Source organism: Eleutherodactylus coqui, chromosome 5, assembly GCF_035609145.1.
Source record: "Eleutherodactylus coqui strain aEleCoq1 chromosome 5, aEleCoq1.hap1, whole genome shotgun sequence".
Taxonomy (NCBI): Eukaryota; Metazoa; Chordata; class Amphibia; order Anura; family Eleutherodactylidae; genus Eleutherodactylus; species Eleutherodactylus coqui.
Window position 1 is genome coordinate 263,623,617 of NC_089841.1, and position 20,720 is coordinate 263,644,336.

General features: G+C 47.2%; 2 protein-coding genes across 8 annotated transcripts in view; one reads left to right on the forward strand and one right to left on the reverse strand.

Annotated features, from left to right (window-relative positions):
- MYO9B (myosin IXB) overlaps window positions 1–1,873 on the reverse strand; it is a 160,798-nt gene extending 158,925 nt beyond the window's left edge. For 5 of the 7 annotated variants that reach the window (XM_066604612.1, XM_066604607.1, XM_066604608.1 and 2 more), the window contains exon 1: window positions 1,653–1,872. The gene's annotated coding sequence lies outside the window, so the exon portion shown is untranslated. Of the gene's footprint in view, window positions 1–1,652 lie in introns of all 7 variants that reach the window. The other 2 variants (XM_066604609.1, XM_066604610.1) reach the window with 2 other exon arrangements.
- A 100-nt stretch (window positions 1,874–1,973) lies between these two features.
- HAUS8 (HAUS augmin like complex subunit 8) overlaps window positions 1,974–20,720 on the forward strand; it is a 95,380-nt gene continuing 76,633 nt past the window's right edge. Inside the window, exons 1-2 of the mRNA XM_066604613.1 lie at window positions 1,974–2,101; window positions 14,366–14,442. Coding sequence (XP_066460710.1) covers window positions 2,088–2,101; window positions 14,366–14,442 — 91 coding nt within the window. The 5' untranslated portion in view covers window positions 1,974–2,087. The remainder of the gene's footprint in view (window positions 2,102–14,365; window positions 14,443–20,720) is intronic.

A 20,720-nucleotide genomic window follows, 5' to 3' on the forward strand; every position in this document is an offset into this window, starting at 1 on the left:
CAGCTAGTACTACAGTATGGGACATGCTGGAGAGGCCCCTGACAACAGGGCGGACAGTAATATACAGTAAGAATACCCTGCCGGATGTCTTCTGACATCGGAGCTGTACAGCCTTCAATTAGAATGTCTTCAGACGTCGGACAGTGGATTGGAAAGGGTTAAGAGCCTCCACCGCAAATTCCTTCTGCTTGTAGCACTATTTGTCCGGTAAAACGCCAGATTAATGAAACGCTTTCTAAGTCAATGGCGCCGTTGGTGTTGGTCATGTGATGGCGCCGACACTCATTTTAGTTGTCTGCTCCCATAATAGAAGTGACTAGGCAGATGTAGACAGAGCATAATCTACTAGTAGTCAGACCCTCCTTGGTTAGCGATAAGCTGATCCCCTACCATGGCTGCGCCATTATCGCCAGGAGTGCCACAATCCACGGCACCCCGTGATACAAAAGACTCTTACACTGAAGCCCAAATAAGGATCCCCTTACTTTTACATGGGATATATTGAATAGTACCATCAATACTGAAAACGCCCCTTTAAAGCGACGCTCCACCACTACAGCAGTATGAGAGGTCCGAATTAAAGGGGCGCTTAATCTGATTTTGCTAGCTGAGCCGAAGGCGCGGGGGGCACTGCGGAGAGCTTTATGGATGAAGGTAGCGAGTTTGAATTGAACTCTGTAGTTAACGGGCAGCCAGTACGAGAGCGGGGGGGGGGCTCCGTCGCTCGGGACCCTCAACCAATCAGGTGAGCGGGTGCAAGTTGTCAGGGCCACAAGAACCCAGAAGTCGGAGCAGAAGCTTGTAACTGCGGGCACGTCTCTCATTGAAGTCAGTGGAACTCGTGCCTGCAGTTACAAGCACCGGCCACTATAAAGGAGGTCAGCGAAGAGGCTTCCACTCTGACCTGTGTATTTGGAGCGGATGACTCCGCAGCGACCTCCTGTGTAGTGGCCGGCTGACAGCATGCGCCCGCTCAGCTGATCGGTCAGGGTCCCGAAGGGCAGACCTCACCAATCAACTACTGATAAGCTATCCTAGTGCTAGGTCATCTATAGTATGTCACTGACCCCCTTTAAGGATGGGTTTACACGGGACGGAGCGTCTGCAGCGAGTTCCACAGCATTTACGCATCCAAAACAGTCCACATCTGTACCAGCAATGACTCGATATCGGATACAGCGCCCCCTGCACCAGAGGCCGCGGCGTCGCACTCCTATCCTGGGCGCCATCATTCGGGGACATGACACTGTGGCCTCCAATTGGTCACCTGCTTCCACCCAGTCGTCTACCTGGATGCCAGCGTGTCTGGTCAGCGGTCCGAGGGGAGGGGCTTGGCTCTACGTTGTTATTGGACGGCGGGGCGAGCCACGATAAGTCATGATAAAACCCCTTTAAGGAGTCGCTATTTACACCCCCCGATATAATGGTTGCCCCCATATGACCCTACGGCACAGCGGGTCCTCCTAAGGGCTCCGCCTCCAGCACGGCGAGCTGCCTTCACACCACCGATGGCTTTGGCACTCTTGAACCTGCAGCTCATTAAATCGTAAGTAGTCCAAACGGCCCCTCTGGACGAGGACGGTACGGCCTCCCACCAGCCCTTCCTCAGCGGATGCTGCCCATGACACAACCTCCACCTACTGCACACTTACCTCCCCCTCCCGCAGGAGTCCTGTCCCCCAGGGGCCACGTTCAAGGAGAGGTCCACGTCAGACATGAGAGTTACCAGCAGGGGACCTCAGTGCCTCCCCAGTGTCCAGGAGACGACAGCTACATTCCTCCCCGCTGCAGACTTCTCCCCACAGAGCTGCTCTTTCTTCTCGGCTCAGACTACAAGGAAGCTCCGCTCCCCCTCCTCCTCCCGCTTCACTTCCTCCCCGTGACGTCACGGCTGTAACTTTACTCCGGCCCCCTTCTCACAAACGTCCCGAGTCTCCAGTCCTCCAAGACCATAGAGAAACCGCGAGGAGCGCCGCTCTTACCATAGAGAACAGCCCTCCACGCGTAAGGAAGAGCTCTAAATCGCCGCCCATTGCCTGCCTATCAGTGGTAGAGCTGATGGTTGAACAGTTGGCGGGAGAAGCATAATGGCAGACTCCGGGTGAGAGGGGGACGGCCGCGTGCGGGGGGTCACCGGGACTATCGGTGCTAGCTGTAGTTTACGGGTTTTAGGAAGCATGTGTTTCTAGTAGGTTGGTTCTTAACCCCTTCGTGACCACACTAATGGGCTATAAACCTGCACGTACTGGCTTAGCTGACAGCGAGCCTCCTGCTCTAACCACCAGCAATGGAGAAACCTCAGATCCTGGCAGTTTAACCCCTTGCATGTCACAATAGGAACTGCAGCAGGTGGGGGGAGGGTCTCTGTCACCCGCCAGCCATGTGATTGTAAGGCATCAGTGGGTTCCCATGGCAACCGGAAGCCTGATCAAGGCCTCCATGTTTATCATATATTGTCTATTAGGCCCCGCCTCCTGCGGAGTCTAGTCGGCTGCTGTGATAGGAATAACCTGAGCTTTTCACTGCCATGTGGGCCGGTACAGCCCCCCATATGGCCCATGATGGCGTATCTCACACCAGACATCTCATTGTTTTCATTTCCTGCTGTCGCTTTAGTGATGATACATATGACCACGGCCCGTTCAGTGCAGTTGTTTATGTACAGCGCTTATTACGCGCCCATAAGGACCAATGGGGTGCGTAATATATACATAGGTCAATCTACTTTCATTGTGTTATGCGTGTGTAACCCGCGCCCATGTGAGCCCCGCCCTTAGTAGAATGCACTACATAAGTAATGCAGGCTATTAATCTAGCGCTCAAAGGGGCGCAATAAAATAGTGTAACAGGAGTTCAAGTAAAGTTTAAGTTAAGAAAAAATCCAGTTTAAAAGATTTTTTTTTCCCTTAAACCCTTTTCAAATGTAATAAAATACCAAAGAAAATAATAAGCAATAAAAAAAGCAACACCTAATAAGTATTACCGTATATACCGGCGTATAAGACGACTTTTGAACCCCGAAAAATCTGCTCTGAAGTCGGGGGTCGTCTTATGCGCCGGTAATACAAAAAAAAAAGTGTTAAAAAAAAAAAAAAATCAGTACTCACCTCCCCCGGCGTTCTGTCGCGCTCCGGCAGGATGTCGCTCCCATCTGGTCCCCGGAGCAGCATTGCTTTCTGAATGTGGGGCTTGAAATCCCCGCCTCCAGAAAGCTAATACACACGCCGTCAGCCAGTTACAGCCATTCAATGACATCATTGAATGGCTGTGATTGGCTGAAGGCGCACGTGTGTTTTAGCTAATCACAGCCATTCAATGATGTCATTGAATAGTGTGATTGGCTGAAGCCACGTGTGTTTTAGCCAATCACAGCCATTCAATGCTGTCATTGAATGGCTGTAACTGGCTGACGGCGTGTGTATTAGCTTTCTGGAGGCGGGGATTTCAAGCCCCACATTCAGAAAGCAATGCTGCTCCGGGGACCAGATGGGAGCGACATCCTGCCGGAGCGCGACAGAACGCCGGGGGAGGTGAGTACTGATTTTTCTTTTCTCCACTGTATTACCGGCGTATAAGGTGAAAGTTGGGGGGTCGTCTTATACGCCGGTATATACGGTACATTTGTAACGCCCCAGAAAATATAAATATGGTGTTTATTTATCGCACTTGGTGAAGGCTGTAAAATTAATTTTATAAGACTTAAACGCCAGAATTGCTATTTTTCTTTTGTTCGCTTCTCAAACAAAATTCAAGTAAAAGCATCCAAAACTCACCTGTACCTCAAACTGGTACCAATAAAAACTCCACCCGCAAAAAACAAGCCCCCAGAGCTGCACTCGTCAGTTCAGAATAGTGCGATTTCATTTAGGCATGTACTATAGCTCAGAGGATGTGCTTCAATACGTGCTAAGAAATGCATTATCATTAGAGATGAGCGAGCACACTCGTCCGAGCTTGATGCTCGTTCGAGTATTAGGGTGCTCGAGATGCTCGTTACTCGAGACGAGCACCACGCGGTACTCGTCTCGATTAAACGAGCACTGACCATTGAATTCAATGGAGCCGGCAATACAGCCGACTCCATTGAAAGCAATGGGCTGCCGGCGTACGCGGGATGAATTGTCGGGAAGAGCTTAAATATATAAGCCCTTCCCTGCAATTCATCCAGAAATGTGTAAAAATAAAAAATATATATATATACTTACCTGGTCCCGGCAGACGGAGTTCAGCGCGGCAGGCTGCAGTTCTCCTGAACTGCTCTGAACAGCTGTGAGTAGTATTCAGCAGCTGGGGATTTAAAATCCCCGCCTGCTGAATGAGAGGCCTCTGATTGGTCACAACCTGACCAATCAGAGGCATCCCTCACTCACACCCATTCATGAATTCATGCCGGGACCAGGCCGGGATTCATGCCGGGATGAGGAGAGGCGGGATGGGGGTGGGGCTAAGGTCCGAGAATTAGCCCCGCCCTGTCTCGGCTCTCCCCATTGGAAATAGTGCAGAGGGGCGGAAAGGAGGCAGAGAGGGGGCGGGAGCTCAGTTCCTGCTCTGAGGCTCTTCCATCCCCCTCCCCCCCCCTCTGCACACAAGAAGATCGTATATAGGTCCCGGCTGCAGAGAGAAGAACTGCGCGTGCGCGGATGAGAAGAGGCTCGTTCCCGCGCCGACAAGAGCTGCTGCGGCCCGACAAGAAGAAGAGAAGATTCTTGTGGTAACCAGGGACGACGGAGGAGCAACACAGGGGGGGGCATCCCTTCAGGTAAGTCCAAAACTTCTGTTTGCCTCATTTACCATGCACAATGTATATTACAAAGTGCATGGAAATGGGCAAACAGAAGTAATGAGACCTAATGTTTATGGCCGGACAACCCCTTTAAGTTACTATCAAGGGCTGAGTATCCATAGCCTTATACTTACCTGGATTAGGTGTCTATTTGATACCTCCAGATATTACTGTCTGTCTCTTCAGTGCCCTATTTATTAGGGATTACTGTGTTATTTGTTTGTGCCCCCCCGCTATGTGTTTAAGTTATTTCTAATAAAAATTGGAGGTTTTAATTTTAGTCCCAACTGTGAAGCGCAATAAAATAGTGTAACAAGAGTTCAAGTAAAGTTTAAGTTAAGAAAAAATCCAGTTTAAAAGATTTTTTTTCCCTTAAACCCTTTTCAAATGTAATAAAATACCAAAGAAAATAATAAGCAATAAAAAAAGCAACCCCTAATAAGTATGACATTTGTAACGCCCCAGAAAATATAAATATGGTGTTTATTTATCGCACTTGGTGAAGGCTGTAAAATTAATTTTATAAGACCTAAACACCAGAATTGCTATTTTTCTTTTGTTCGCTTCTCAAACAAAATTCAAGTAAAAGCATCCAAAACTCACCTGTACCTCAAACTGGTACCAATAAAAACTCCACCCGCAAAAAACAAGCCCCCAGAGCTGCGCCGACGGAAAGATGTTCTGGGCCTTAGGGCTCCTGTCCACGGATGATCTTGCATTGCGTTACTCGTGGTGATAATCCGTCTGCGAGTAACGCAGCGCACACTTTCCGTGGCGTTGCTATAGAAAGCGCAGCCCCCTGCACACAAGCGGGACTCAAATCACGGCATGCTGCGATTTGCCGCAATTCTCCGCGGTGAGCCTTTCTATCAGATGGGCTCACCGCAGAGAACTGACAGCTCCCCCCCCCCCCCCCCCCCCCCCTGCTCCCCAGCGGCAGAGTATCGCTAGCAATATTCCTCCTCGCCTGTGGACAGGGGGCCTTAGACCTAATGTCCATGGGGACAGATCCGCAGCGGGGACAGGGGGCCTTAGACCTAATGTCCATGGGGACAGATCCGCAGCGGGGACAGGGGGCCTTAGACCTAATGTCCATGGGGACAGATCCGCTGCGGGGACAGGGGGCCTTAGACCTAATGTCCATGGGGACAGATCCGCAGCAGGGACAGGGGGCCTTAGACCTAATGTCCATGGGGACAGATCCACAGCCGGGACAGGGGGCCTTAGACCTAATGTCCATGGGGACAGATCCACAGCCGGGACAGGGGGCCTTAGACCTAATGTCCATGGGGACAGATCCACAGCGGGGACAGGGGGCCTTAGACCTAATGTCCATGGGGACAGATCCGCTGCGGGGACAGGGGGCCTTAGACCTAATGTCCATGGGGACAGATCCGCAGCAGGGACAGGGGGCCTTAGACCTAATGTCCATGGGGACAGATCCGCTGCGGGGACAGGGGGCCTTAGACCTAATGTCCATGGGGACAGATCCGCAGCAGGGACAGGGGGCCTTAGACCTAATGTCCATGGGGACAGATCCGCAGCGGGGACAGGGGGCCTTAGACCTAATGTCCATGGGGACAGATCCGCAGCGGGGACAGGGGGCCTTAGACCTAATGTCCATGGGGACAGATCCGCAGCTGGGACAGGGGGCCTTAGACCTAATGTCCATGGGGACAGATCCGCAGCAGGGACAGGGGGCCTTAGACCTAATGTCCATGGGGACAGATCCGCAGCGGGGACAGGGGGCCTTAGACCTAATGTCCATGGGGACAGATCCGCAGCGGGGACAGGGGGCCTTAGAATGCAGCGATGCAATACACAAATACACAATTTAATTGTGTATTTTTTGTTTTGCAAAAGTAGTAACCCCCCCCCCCCCCAAAAAAAAACCCCACAAAAAACATTCATATAAACTTGGAATCTATGCAAAAATAGAACATGCTGTGATCATTTTTTTTCTCAATTGCTTTCCGTTCGTGTAGAGGAAAGAGCAATTTTTTTTATTTATTTATTTATTTTTCAATAGCATGTTTATGGGCAGTATTTGCTGCGGAATCTGGAGACGGATCCCCGTAATGCAAATCTGCTCGTGCGCAGGCAACCTTAGGCCGGAGTCACACGGCTGTATACGGAATCCACTGCAAGCCCGGCTGTGACCCTGCGTATGGCCGCAAAATTGTACAGCGCCTGACTACATACGCAGGTGGTCATGTGCAGTTGACCTTTTTTTTTAAACTATATTTTCTGCACCTTCGCTTAGCGCTGATGCTATTTCATATGGTCTGCGGGTATATTCATAGACAACAATGGCCAGACATTCATGATAAAATAAAACATGCCGTGTTCTATTTTCCACTCGCGGATTACACCATTCAGACACACTAATGTGATCGGAACTACGTAATTCAATGCATTTGGTTGGTCCGTGTATTACCGGGAATCATACGCCTGCAGAATCTGCATGTGAGACCGGCCTAATCGTGATGATTCAGGTAAGAAAGTCACCGTGGTATTTTTACCGAATAATGAACGCTGTGAAAACAAAACACAAAAACGGTGCTGAATCTATTAGAGGGATTTACATCTCCCCCTTCACCCTCCCCTCATAATAAAAAAGTGGTGCCATTAAGACCTCCTTCACACGGGTGACATGGCATCGCCGCGAAAAAATTGCAGCAATATTGCATCGCTGATCCGTGCAATATTGCTGCGTCTTCTCGCAGCAATACCGTGATTTTGTAGCGCTACAAAGTCACATGATTTTGTAGCATCACATGCAAGGATTTTCAGGGGGGGGTGGGCTTGAAATATAAGCCCTTCCCCCAAAATAAGGTGTAGCTGAAGAACAAACAAGTATACATCACCTCTCCCGTGCTGATTGGTTCAATCACAGCCATTTATTGAGCACTGGCTGTCATTGGCTAAGTGTCAGCCAATCACAACCAGCACTTTTTTTTCCATTTTTGGGTTTTCCTACCCGCTTCTAAAATATTATAACTCCTTTATTTATTCATCAACGCAGCTATATGAGGGCTTGTAGTATTCAACTGAACTAGTTAATGTACCCAAAAAATTCTAAGTGGAGTCAAATGATGGGAGGGGGGCGAGGGGGTCTTGCTTTTACAGCATACACCCTGCAACAGAACCGACCTGATAACTATATGCTATGGGTCAGTATGATTAATATGATATCAAATTTATATAGTTTTTTTTTTTTTGTTTTGCTGTACTATTTTTATTTTTTTCCAAAGATGATTTTTTTTTTTAAATTTATTTTCTGCCGCCATCTTACACCATAAATGTTTTGTTTTTCCGTTACCATAGTTGTCAGAGGGCTCTTTTTTATGGGACATCCTGTTTCTATTGTTTCCATTTTGGCATACATACATTTCTTTTATTGCTTTTTATTACATTTTTGTTCTTGGAGATGGGGTGACCAAAAAAGTGCAATTCTGACGTTCTTTTCTCGGTTCATGTTCACCGTGCGGGGTAAATAATGCGTTACTTCGATAGATTGGACCTTTACGGATGCAGCGATACCAATTATGTTTTTTGTTATAATATAATTTAACTTTTATTACCTTCTGATTTTTTAATAATGTGTCACTAATCCTAGAGTAGCACTCCCATGTATCCTGAAAGAATTTGAGGTGTTCAGCAGGTTATCCTTTGCCTGAAGAGAGGACGGGATCAGGTACCTGGGGGACGGTTATTGTAACGGACCCTGATAAGCTTTTTGAAAAAAATTACACTCCGCTAATCGCAGCCCTTGAGAAGGACTTGGATAGATGGAAAACTCTCCCATTGTCCTGGTTCGGGAGGATAAACACAATTAAAATGAATTCCCTCCCCAGGTTCTTGTACGTCTTTCAAACAGTCCCTATAAAGTTAACAGGAGTATTCCTCTTGCGGATTCGGCGTTTAGTCATGAGATTTGTCCGGGGCAATCATAGGCCAAGGTGGAACTGGATGGCCCTTTCTAGCCCTAAGGCAAGTGGAGGAATGGGAGTCCCCAATTTCTTATTGTATCACAGGGCATCTCTGACTAAATGTGTTTTGGACCTGTTGCATGGCAGAGTGCGAAAAAGATGGGTAGAGGCGGAGCAGGATTTGGTGCCATTTGAAGGGTAGGGGTTTGTCTGGATACCGGGTAAGGATAGACACACAGATCTGGGATTATCTCCCTTCATAGATGATTTTCTCAGCGCCTGGCTCAGTCCTGCCGTTAAATTAGGATTAATTTTATCCCCGGGCCCGCTCACCCCTTTGGTGGGTAATCCGATGCACCGGCCTTCTTAAAAGGCACCTCTTTGACAGCTAGGATGATAGACCTGGGTTCCTAGGATTCAGGACGTTATGACAGGTACAAGGATGAAGAGCCTGCAGGAGACATTGAATGGAAGAGATCCCCCAGCCGGAGCATTGTATCAGTACTTGGAGCTATGTCACAACATTAGGTCTTTGGGTATTCTGCAACAATCGGGGAGGCCAATCACGACTTTCGAGAAGATTTGTATGTCAGACCTGGACACTCCACTGGCCATCTCTTCTCTATATAAATTACTACTAGAGATGGATACATCTGGAGGAAACAAGACTTTAGAGTTCACCTGGGAAAGAAAGCTAGGAATAGATCTTCCGTTTGAGTTGTGGGAGAAGGCTTATGTCATGACCCATAAGTTGTATGCCTCCAGCAGACTACAGGAGCTTAGTTATAAGATCCTGACCCGATGGTATTGGACCCCGGTGGGACTAGTCAGAATATACCCCCAGTATTCTGAACTTTGTTGGAAGTGTCTTTGAGAACAAGTGACCTTTGTCCACCTGTGGTGGTCCTGCACACTAATTCAACCACTGTGGCGGGAGGTGAAAGCTCTGTTCACAGCTATTTGTAAAGGCTTGCCCAACCTTACCCCTGAAATGGCACTGCTGTCCAAGATTCTGGGGTCATTGTCGCGAGCAAAAGGCTCCTTACGGCACTTCTCTTTACTGGCAGTAAGCCAGGTCATTCCTAGAAGATGGAAGTCCACGATTCCCTCTCACGATTGATGTGGCTGGAAGCCATGGATAACTTACAACACATGGAGGAATTTTGTGCCAAAGATGAGATACTCTAAATTATATAACACTTGGGCGGTGTGGTTACAGTTTCGGCCTTCGCCTGAGCTGGATGCTTGGTTGTGCGGTGGCCCTGTCGCTCCCTAAACGGCTCTGACACACCCTTTTCTATGGACAAGGTGCTCGAATATGCTGGTGAGATTACCTTCGGCGTGTTCTCAGACCGGACAGACGTTCCTAATTCCCTTACCTTCTTCTTTTTTCCCTCTTTCTTTCTCTGTTCAGGGTCTTTCCCATCTTTTTAAATCCTAGTTTATTTTTCATTTAGGTCTGGGTACTTCTATTTTTATTTTTCAAATCCCCAAATAATAGGAGGTCCAGCGATATGTAATCGGGCATTGTGGTATGTTGTGTTTTCCCAAGAATTTGCATAGGTTGCTGGGTGGTTGCAGAATTTGTAGGGATGAGGGAATGTGGCTTGGTCCTGATTATATCTTGATTATTTCTGCAATTGTACTGTAATATCCGATGCAGTAATAAAAAGTTTTTTGTTTTTTTTTCCAAATAATTGATTTGTAGTAGGTACGATAACCTGTATATAAGTAAAATATAGTACAAACACAAACTTTGTTGTTTTGGTGTTGACTCTAAATATTTGGGTAAGCAACTCAATTGTTGTGTGTGCTAGATTTGTGAGTGAAGTTTGGTGTTGTTTTAGTTGGAAGAGGTGAAGTGTTGAGCCTGTTGTGAGTGCAGAGTGGAATCGGAACAGTAGGTATGAGGTTGAACAAATACAAACACCATTGATTTGAAGTGTGTAGTAAGTGATTGAGTATGAGAGTATTTGAATGAGTGTTGTGGTTGTGGGTGATATATAGTGTTATTGTAGTTATAAGGGGTGAGGTTTTGAGTCAGTTGTGGGTACAAAGTAAAATTAAAACAATTTAACTCCTATTGCTGCCAAGGTTTCCATATGCGATTAAATTTTAGAAGAGAATTGATATTCTTTGCATGTATTTTTTCGAAGCAATGGTGGTCAGTTATCATGTCCAGTAAGTCCTTCAAAAAAGGCGGGGAAGTAACTCTCCATGCTCTCGCGATGATATTTTTAGCTGCAAGGAGGAAATGGCAAATCCAGGTCCTTTTATCTGCTGGGATTGCTTTGCTATCTAGAAGAAGGAGGGCGAGTTGAGGAGTTTTTGTAAGGCGCACTTCGGTGATGGTTCGGATGATGTCGAACACCTCTCTCCAATAGTTTTGGATCACGGGACAGCTCCAAAATATATGGTAAAGTGAGCCCTCGAAGCCACAATTTCTCCAGCATTCTCTATTTGTATTTGGGAAGCATTTGGCTAGTTTAGTGGGGATGTAATACCACCTAGATAGCACTTTGTAGTGTGTCTGAAGCAGTCTTGCTGAAATAGTTTCTTTGTTTGCTCTTTCAAATGCTTTCAGCCACTGAGTGATTTTTGAACTTTTTCTGGAGATCACGTTCCCAGTTTAGCAGATGGATTCTTTTTGTGTCAGTTGTGTTGCCCACAATGACATCATAAAAAAACTTTTGTCATGGAGCCCTGGGAGTTCGTGCATTTGTGGAGTAGAGTCTCGAAGTCATTTCGTAAAGAGCACTTCCCCCAAATGTGAACTGTTAAGAAGAGAGGCTATCTTCAGATAAGAGAATGTTTCCTTATCAGGCAGATTGTATTTGGATTTGATAGTTTGGAAAGTAAGGGGTTTTCCCTTTTCTAGGAGGTCAGATATAGATTTGATTCCACATCTGTGCCATTCCCTTAAGTTTAGATCTTGAATGAAGTAGGTTAGAATCTCCAAGGGAAGATTTGCAGGTGGGCCTTTAGTGACATGGTCGAACTTGTACGCTAGCAGATTCCAGCAGTGGATAGTAGATAGCATTAGAGGTGAGAGAGATTGTATTGGGAGGAGAGGAGTCTCTGGATTGAAAATGCCTAGCATTGAGGCCTTGATAAGAAAGCTCAGTGTTTTATTTTGATTTTGATGTCTCTCCAAATGGCACCATGATGGGAGTTGAGTCTTTTAACCAATTGGCCGACTGGGCTAGGATGGTTGAATTGTAATATGCTTGGAGATTGGGTACTCCTAGTCCACCTCGGTTTCTGTTGAGATATAGGATGGAGGCAGCTATTCTAGGCCTCTTGTTGTTCCATATGAAATTCAGCAACTGTCTTTGAAAGTTAGTGATTATATTTTGAGGGATTGGATGAGATAGTGTGCGAAAGAGGTGTAGGATAAGGCCATTCTACCAAACCAGGAGAATTCTTTTTTTCCCAGCTCCTCCAGCTCCCCCCTCAGTGAAAAGAGAGGATTCATATTTTGTGGGACAATCTCTGACGTGGTACTGCATAGGTTGATTCCTAAGTAAGGGATTGTCAATTTCCACTGAAAAGGGAACTCATCTTGGATGTCCTCTTTCAGTTTTTTGTCTATGTTTAAACCCATAATCTGGGATTTACTCAAGTATAATTTGTAGAAGGAGACTTGGCTGAACTGGGAAATACACTCCTGGACCTTCCTTAGGGAGTTCAAAGGATCCGTCAGAGTGATAAGCACATCTTCAGCGAAGAGGCCGATTTTATGTGCCTCATGCCAACTGGAATGCCTTTAATTGTTGGGGACATCCTTATCATTTCCGCCAGGGGTTCGATTAGTAAATATTAGAGGGGGAAGTGATTGGAAATGGCGTGGACAGGGCACCATCGGCTAGTACTCTGGCGGATGGTTGTGTGTAGAGGGCCTGGACTGCATGGAGAAAATTATCTCCAACTCCGAACTTTCGCTCAACAGCGAGAGCGAACCCCCAATGTACTCTGTCGAACGCCTTCTCCGCATCCAAAGAAAGGAGGAGAGAAGGCGTCCGACTCAAGTTGGCTAGTTCCACCAGGTTTTGGGTTCTTCGTGTGCCGTCTGTTGCATTTCTGCCTTTTGTGAAGCCTACCTGGTCATTGTGAATGACTAAAGGGAGGAGCTCCAAGAGCCTGGTTGCTAAAATTTTTGAGTAAATCTTTACATCAGAGTTTAGGAGGGAAATGGGTCTGAAATTTGCTAAACAAGAGGTGTCCTTTCCTGGCTTAGGAATAGTGATAATCGTAGCTTGTAGCATCTCTGCTGGCATCTCTCCTTGATTCATTGAATCATTAAAGATGGCTGTTAGATGCGGGGCCAGGGAAAGGTAACATTTTTTAGAATATTCGTTCGATAGGCCGTCCGGGACAGGGGATTTGTACTTTTTAAGGCCATTGATGGCTTTAGTTACTTCTGAGATAGATATAGGTTTATTTAGAGACTCGTTTTTTTATTTTAAGGAGGGAAGTGACATGCTCTCCAAAAACTCCTCTATAAGGTGAGGGGAGGGTTGAAGAGTTTTTGGGTCTTCTGCTAAGTTGTATAGGTTTGCATAGTAGACTCTAAATTGTTCAGAAATTTGTTGAGGGTGGGTTATTTTTGTGGTAGGATCACTGAGGGAGTTTATGAAGGGGATTTTTGCCCTGATTTGTCTTTTTTTGCCATTAGTTTTGAGGGCTTGTCGATGTGTGAGTAAAAATTTGCTTTGAGAAAAGTGAGGTTGCTGGCATGTTTGTCTAAGAGAGTTTTCCTCAACTCTCTCCTCAGTTCTATTAGTTCTATATGGTGTGTGTTTTGGGGTTGCTCCTCTTGAGCTTTTTCCTGTTTTTTTTTTTTTTAAATTTTTTCTAGTAGGGAGTTAATTTTCATTTGTTTGTTTTTTCGGTCCTGAATTTTAAGCTTTATTAGAACTCCCCGGATTGCAGTAATAAAATATTTTTGAACCATAAACTAATTTTAACTTTTTGTCCTTTAAGGGAACAAGAACTTGTGACACTTCGATCGCCCCTGCAGTATGATGTAATGCCATAGCATTAAATTATACCACGATTTGACAGGCAATCTGCCATAGCAAACGCACTGCAACCCGCAATCTTATTGCAGGGGGCAGTGCAAGACCACACAAATAGTACCATTGAAAAATACAACTCAGCCTGTAAACAGCAAGCTCTCAGACATCTACGCTGATGGATACATATAAAGGGGTTATGATTTCTTTAAAAGTTGGGGAGCCAAATAAAAATGGAAAAAGGTTGGGGGGGGGGTTTGCAGTCCTTAAGGGGTTAACTGGAACCTTCCAGCTAATTGATCCTGTACTCGCTTAGTGCAGCATGCAGTGGTGAGAGAACATCACACGAATCTATTCCACTATACGTGCCTGTGAGTTCGGTCGGCCAGGACACTTGTCCGTATTACGGGGCAATAAATGCTACCAGATGAATTATTTTATAACTTTAATGCCATGGACTGTACTGAAGGCGTTTCTTACATTTTTAGAGTTTTAATATATAAATGACAGGTGGGGTTATGCAGCGGGGTCTCTGCTTGTACGTTACCTGCAAAACATAACTGTCCAATTCTAGCAGGCTGGCGCGATGGACAGGGTAGGTTGAACGTTTGTAACTTCATACAATTACGTTGCAGGTCAAATTCGTTGGAAAGTGGATCCCAGAACAGTTCCGGGGGGAGCAGTGGTGATGCAGCTCAGAAAAAGGTCAAAGGTGAGATTCCTAATCTGTGGTAAAGGGGCAATGCAATAAAACAATGACCCTCTGAATAAAACTGACTACAAGACCTACCTAACTTGTATTTTTGCAATTTAATTTGGCTGTAAAAGCGCCTCTGCTGCCCGGTTCCTACACCATATACCAGTCAGTGGAATTGTTGGTGTGCTGCACGAGGCCTGGGGTTTTTAAGGTATTGTCATGGTCCTCCATCCTCAGGACAGATCCTGCCGGATGAATGTGACTGGAGGGAAGAGGTTGTAGGCTATTGGTTAGCATTTTGGCATTAGGCTGCATCTGCACAAGCTACAAAAACTTGCTCAGGTGAAAAAAAAAAAACACTGGAAACCATGGGCTTCACATTGTAGCAATGATTTTGTAACCCATGTGGATAATGTCTAACTCTGGAGGTCAATCTTCAGGAAAGAAGTTGGTCTGTATCTCAAACCAAGATGGGGACCTTTGCCTGATTTTAGTGAGGACCGTGATATGGACTTTGGTGGAACGCAGTTGGCATTCGGGGTTTTGTTAAACACCATCAACAAGCGGGGAATGAGGGGGAAAACAACATTGTATACAATTTAAAGTAATCTGACCCAGGCTCTTACGTCCCAAAAGAAAATGGATGGCGAACGTCAACTGTTTCTGAAAGGCTAAGGAGGCTTCAGAGTTTGTGGGATCAGTTTAGGTCAGGGGAGGGATGACTAGGAGTGTCTTGGGGGCTGTCTGGGCTGTATAAATAGCTGTAGTATTTCTTACAACCCACAAGCTTACCTCTTCTGGGGGCTGGCATCCTCCCGGTTGCAAGGCACACAGATATAATTGTTGAAGGACCAAGTTATTGCAGCAGCCATCAGCCAGTACCCATGGGCTCTCCTACCACTCTGGACCAGCAAGCTCCATTAGGTACTGGTACTGTACTGAGGGGTTACGTTATCTACATTACTGACCCGACTTGTATATCTGATCGCATCCTCTCATCGGCTGCCTGACAGCCATCTATGTACTGTAACTTGGTAATACCAGTTAAGCTACACACAGGCTAACAGACTACTACTGGAATGCTGACCTGCGGATTCCCAGGGTAGAAAGTCCAGACACCCTTTCCAAATCTGAAAGGGCGCTATCATGCCAGCGGTAGCACGTGTTTTTTACAAGTAATTGCTGGGGGCAGCCTGGCGTTTGGCTTTAAATCACCAGTGTTGTTGGCACTATGTTGAGGGCATTGGGTATGTGGGTCACTAAGGGTGCTATTACCATTTTTAACACACTCAATAACCCTTGTGTAATTCTAGAATTCTGTTACCTTGTGTTATGTAGTAGTTGGCCTGTCCTGCTTGAGAAGTATACGACTTTGAGCTTGCTGGGTTTTTAGGTCCCTGGCTAGCAAATTGGCAAAACCTTCTGCAGCAGCGTTGAAGATGGCATTTGTGCCTGAGGTCAAGGGCCTTTTGGCTTTGTGTCTTGCTTCCAGAAAGTCAAAGTACAGTTGTTTTGAGAAAGGCTTGTTTTATGAGCTTCTTAAGGGCCTGAGTGAAGGCCCTAAGTAAGCTTGTGAGCCTCTTCACGTTGAGCGATGTGTAATGCATAGGTTCCTTTGGGTCAAGTGGCTACAGACATGATTTTAAAGTGTTTCTTACATGATATCTTCCTCTTTGGTCTAGACATATGGTTTGGGGATTCTCTTAAAGATGTTCCCATCCTTTTGCACTCCTGAGGTAGTGCCCGTCACACTGATTACAGTGATATGTCTGCTATGTAGATCTGTGCAATAGTTTTGGAGAAACTTGCCTTTTATTAGTGGCAGCACATACATAGAGGAATACCTAAAGTAGTCCTAGATATTCATGAGCTGCAGGCTAGCTCCACTTAGCCTGCCCTACAGTTCATGATTGATAGCCTTCTGCCTATTACTCTTCATAGACACAGAGATGTCTTCATTGGCTGGAGGGTGGGGTGGGTGTGGCTAGTCTGGCGTTCATGAATATGTAGGACTACTTCTGTGTCTGGCTGCTACTAATAAAATGCAAGTTTCTCAAACTCCTGCACATATTCACACAGCAGACATATCACTGCAATCAGTGTGACAGGCACTGCCTTATGTGCTCTCAGTGAGGACCACAAAAATGGTGACAGCGTCTTTTTAAATTTGGTTTCTCGATTAAAACATGCAACTGAACGATCTCCTCCATCCACTGTATGTTATTGAGGGGAAATTTTTTGTGATTCTGGTTAAATTGCTGTAAATAGAGCTGTTCACAGGACTCCCTCATTGAAGTGCACTTTCCAGAGCGTCATCCCGACGGCCCCATTACATATGGAGGTTGCCATCTGACCCAGGTAGGGACAGGAAGAGTTTAAAAGCACCTCCCTTTCCACCATGCTTTAGTGTCTTCCTGTCCCTACGGTGGGACAGATGAGCAGAGAACTCCAAGCAAGTTTGTGGAGGAAAAAGAAACTCCCCGCACGCTGTGCGATCCCCCTGGAGGGGTAGAGGTCGGGGCCGCATACCTCAGAGTCCCTGCATCCCCGACCTGCGCCGCCGACTGAGCCGTAGGTCGCCTCAGCAGCGCTGGTCTCCCTCGCGCGGTCTGCATGTTTGGGCCGCCGCTGCCGTGATGGGATAGTTCCTCCTGGCAGGGGAACGGCAGCGGCGGCCTCCCTGGTCCTCGGCGCGCATAGCAGTGACGTCATCCGGCGTGGTGACGTCACGCACTCAACATAGGGGGCGTGGCTACCGGCGAGAACCCGGAAATGGGCGCCAAATTCAAAAATCCTCCCCATATAAGCAGGCTAAGCTCCATGGAGGATCCTGCTGGCTGCCAGACAGTGCAAGTGAGTATGTCTACCCGCTACAGCTCAGCACGAGAGGGAGAGACTGATACCCTACAAACTGTAAATAGGCTATATGCCAAAAGGAATGCGCAATATTGCTACTTGTACCAAGTCGGATGCATATATGTTCCCCCTTTTTCTTCTCTCCCCCATTTTACATGGGTAGATGGATAAGGAAGGTCCAAAGAAAACGGACCCAAGAAAAAAGTCAAAAAAATGTGTCCTCTGCAGCAAAAGGCTCGAGGAAAATTATAAAAAGCCCCTATGCGAGGAATGCACGGGGAAGATACTTGCAGGGGAAAAAAAGCAGCGTTTAAATCTGACATCCGCTGTATGATCAGGGAAGAATTACAGGCCTCCATGGCGTCCCTTCCCCAGGCCCAGCCAGGTCCGTCACGGGTCCCTAAAAGGCCAAGGCAGACTGAATCGGCGAGCTCAATCTCCGGTGAATCACTGGAGCTCCTGTCCGAAGGAGAACTAGAAGACCCGCCAGTTCTTATAGAAGATGAGAAAAAATATTATTTCTCATCAAACAACATTGCGCACCTCATCAAGGTGGTGAGGGAGACAATGCAAATAGAAGAGGAGCACCCGCCTAGGACAATCCAAGATGAAATGTTCGGCGGCCTCCGGTCAAGGAGAAAGACCATGTTCCCGGTCAACCAGACCCTGCAACAGGTGATTGCAGATGAGTGGCAGGAGCCGGAGAAAAGAATAGTGGTTTCAAGAGAAATCCGAAACCGGCTCGCGTTCGCTACTGAGGACTTCCGCCTATACAGGGAGACCCCTAAGGTGGATATACAAATCGCAAAAGTGGCCAAGAAAACCCTCCTGCCCTTTGAGGACACTTCTCAGCTGTCTGATCCGATGGATAAAAAGATCGACGGTCTACCAGACCTACTTCTTTACTACAGAGCCGCCATATGCAAGGCAGTACTGGACCTGGTTCATGGAAGATCATCCAAGCGATGGGTCGAACTAGAACAAGAGGCTACGGCAGGACGAATCCAGGGTTTCTTTTGGTTGAGAGGTGGACTGGGAAGAAGAGGTAACAGGGTCTCCTCCTTTATGGGGAACCTCCTGAGGAGCTTGGATGGGTTTGCGCATCGACATGGACTGGTAACGGTCCCAGGGCCCTGGACACCGCTGACTGGGAACCCGGACTTCCCCCAGGGAGACGCAGGACTACCGCTACTGAGCAGATTAGGGACTCCGTATCCCAGGGTCAGAGATGTGGTTGGCAAAGAGGGCCTGCTGGCACTGAGCACACTCCTGGGGGATGGGGGACACATGGCGGGTGTGTGGTTCCAGTACCTTCAGCTAGGACATTATATACGATCCCTGGGTCCGATCTCGGACTTGACATCACCTCCCACCCCCTTTGAGGAGATGTGTGGGGGCCCTGGGAGGCCGAGAGGGGAGGTCTCCGCGGTGTATGGCATCCTGATAGCCGGGGGGGGGGGGGGGGCTGGACCCCGGATGGGGTATTAAGAGGTCCTGGGAAAAGAAGCTGGGGCGAGCTGTGACTGAAGATGAGTGGGACAAAGCAATGTGTCTAACCCACAAGATGACAGCTTCTGGTAACCACCAGGAACTAAACTATAAACTACGAACAAGGTGGTATTGCACCCCCGCACGCCTGGCAAGATACTACCCGGGAACATCTGACATGTGTTGGAGATGCCAAGGCGAGACTGGCACGCTCACACATATTTGGTGGTCCTGCCCCCAGATCCTGGCGTTGTGGAAGGAGATCGAGGCCCTACATAACTCTCTGAACAGGGAATCTCTGGTACTAACGCCTATCATGGCACTTTTATTGGTCCTACCAGGTCCTATCAAAGCTAACAAGAGGAGCGTCCTCAGGTTCTTCCTACTAGCAATGCGAGTGGCAATACCTAGACTCTGGAGATCTCAGACCCCACCGACGAGAGTGGAGTGGGTGACAGCCCTAGACGAAATTTGCCGTATGGAGGAGCTGAGGGCCAGAGACTATGCCAAATACTCGACATACCACGCTACATGGGAGAGTTGGCTGACGTTCCGCAGATCCCCAAGATTTGAGAACTGGCTGGCGAATGGTGATATATCTAACTAAACATAAATTTGGGTGTTAAGAAATGACCCCGGGAATGAGACATTTTCTATTTACTTTTTCCCTCTTCTTTATCTTTTTCCTCCTCCCCTTCTTTCACCCTACTAACCCCTCACTTTCCCTACACCTTAGCCCCCCCCCCCCCCTCTATTCTACGAGGCCTACGGAGAGATCTCGTAGACGCCTCCACGGACCTCCTCCACTTCCCTTCCCCAGAATGTTACATAAGTTATACTATAGTTGCTTATTCACTCTAATTGAAGTACTTCTAGTTAGTGGTTACGCTATGTTAAGTGTGGGTGTATCTAGCGCAAAAAAAAACACTACAAGACAAGAGACTCTTCGTGAAGCAACATCTTATAACGAAAGGAGGTCAAGATGTGCGATTATATGGTTGCAATGAGGAGTAAATATCTGCAAAGTTTTTAACTTGAAATGTGTTCACTACACTGACTGTAATACATGAAACCTTAATAAAAATACATTTTGAATAAGATCGACGGATTAATGAAGAAAGCCTGGGAGGCAACATCCCTTACCATTGAGGCCAACATAGCCTCAACTTCTGTGGCCAGATCCATGGTCGTATGGCTAAACAGGCTGGAAGCCTCCATCAAAGATCGGGCCCCCAGAGAGGAGTTAGTCAGTTGTCTTCCCCTCCTAAAAATGGCTACCGCTTTCCTGGCTGACGCATCAGCGGAGACCGTAAGATACGGTGCAAAAACCGGAGTCCTTAGCAATTCAGCAAGAAGGGCATTATGGCTGAAGACATGGGCCGCAGATATAAGATCTAAAAACAAGCTCTGCGCCATCCCCTTCCAAGGGAAATACATGTTTGGGCCCGTCCTGGACAAAATCCTAGAGAAAGTCAGCGACAAGAGCAAGACCCTTCCCCACAGACATCCTTACAGGAAACCATCTTTTCCCAGGAGGACACGCCAGCCACCTCCCGAAGTTAAAGGGAAGACTGGAAGATGGTCGTACCCCAAGGGAGGTCAGGGTAAGGAATCTCAACCCTCTCCTGAACAAACAGGGGGTAGACTAGCGAGCTATCTAAGTCAGTGGCAGGGGATAACATCTAACCCCTGGGTACTCTGAATAATTGAAGCAGGGTACCGAATCAAGTTCCACTCTCTACCCCCTAGGAGATTCCTCATAACCTCCCCTGGGTCCCTACAAGAACAAGGGAACCTCATAAAAGGTGTACAGGAACTCAAGGACTTAGGGGTCATTGCACAAGTCCCTGATCATGAAAGGGGTGAGGGATTCTATTCCCCCCTATTTCTAATCAAAAAACCAAACTGTTCCATTAGGACTATCTTTAACCTTAAAGCCCTAAATAAAT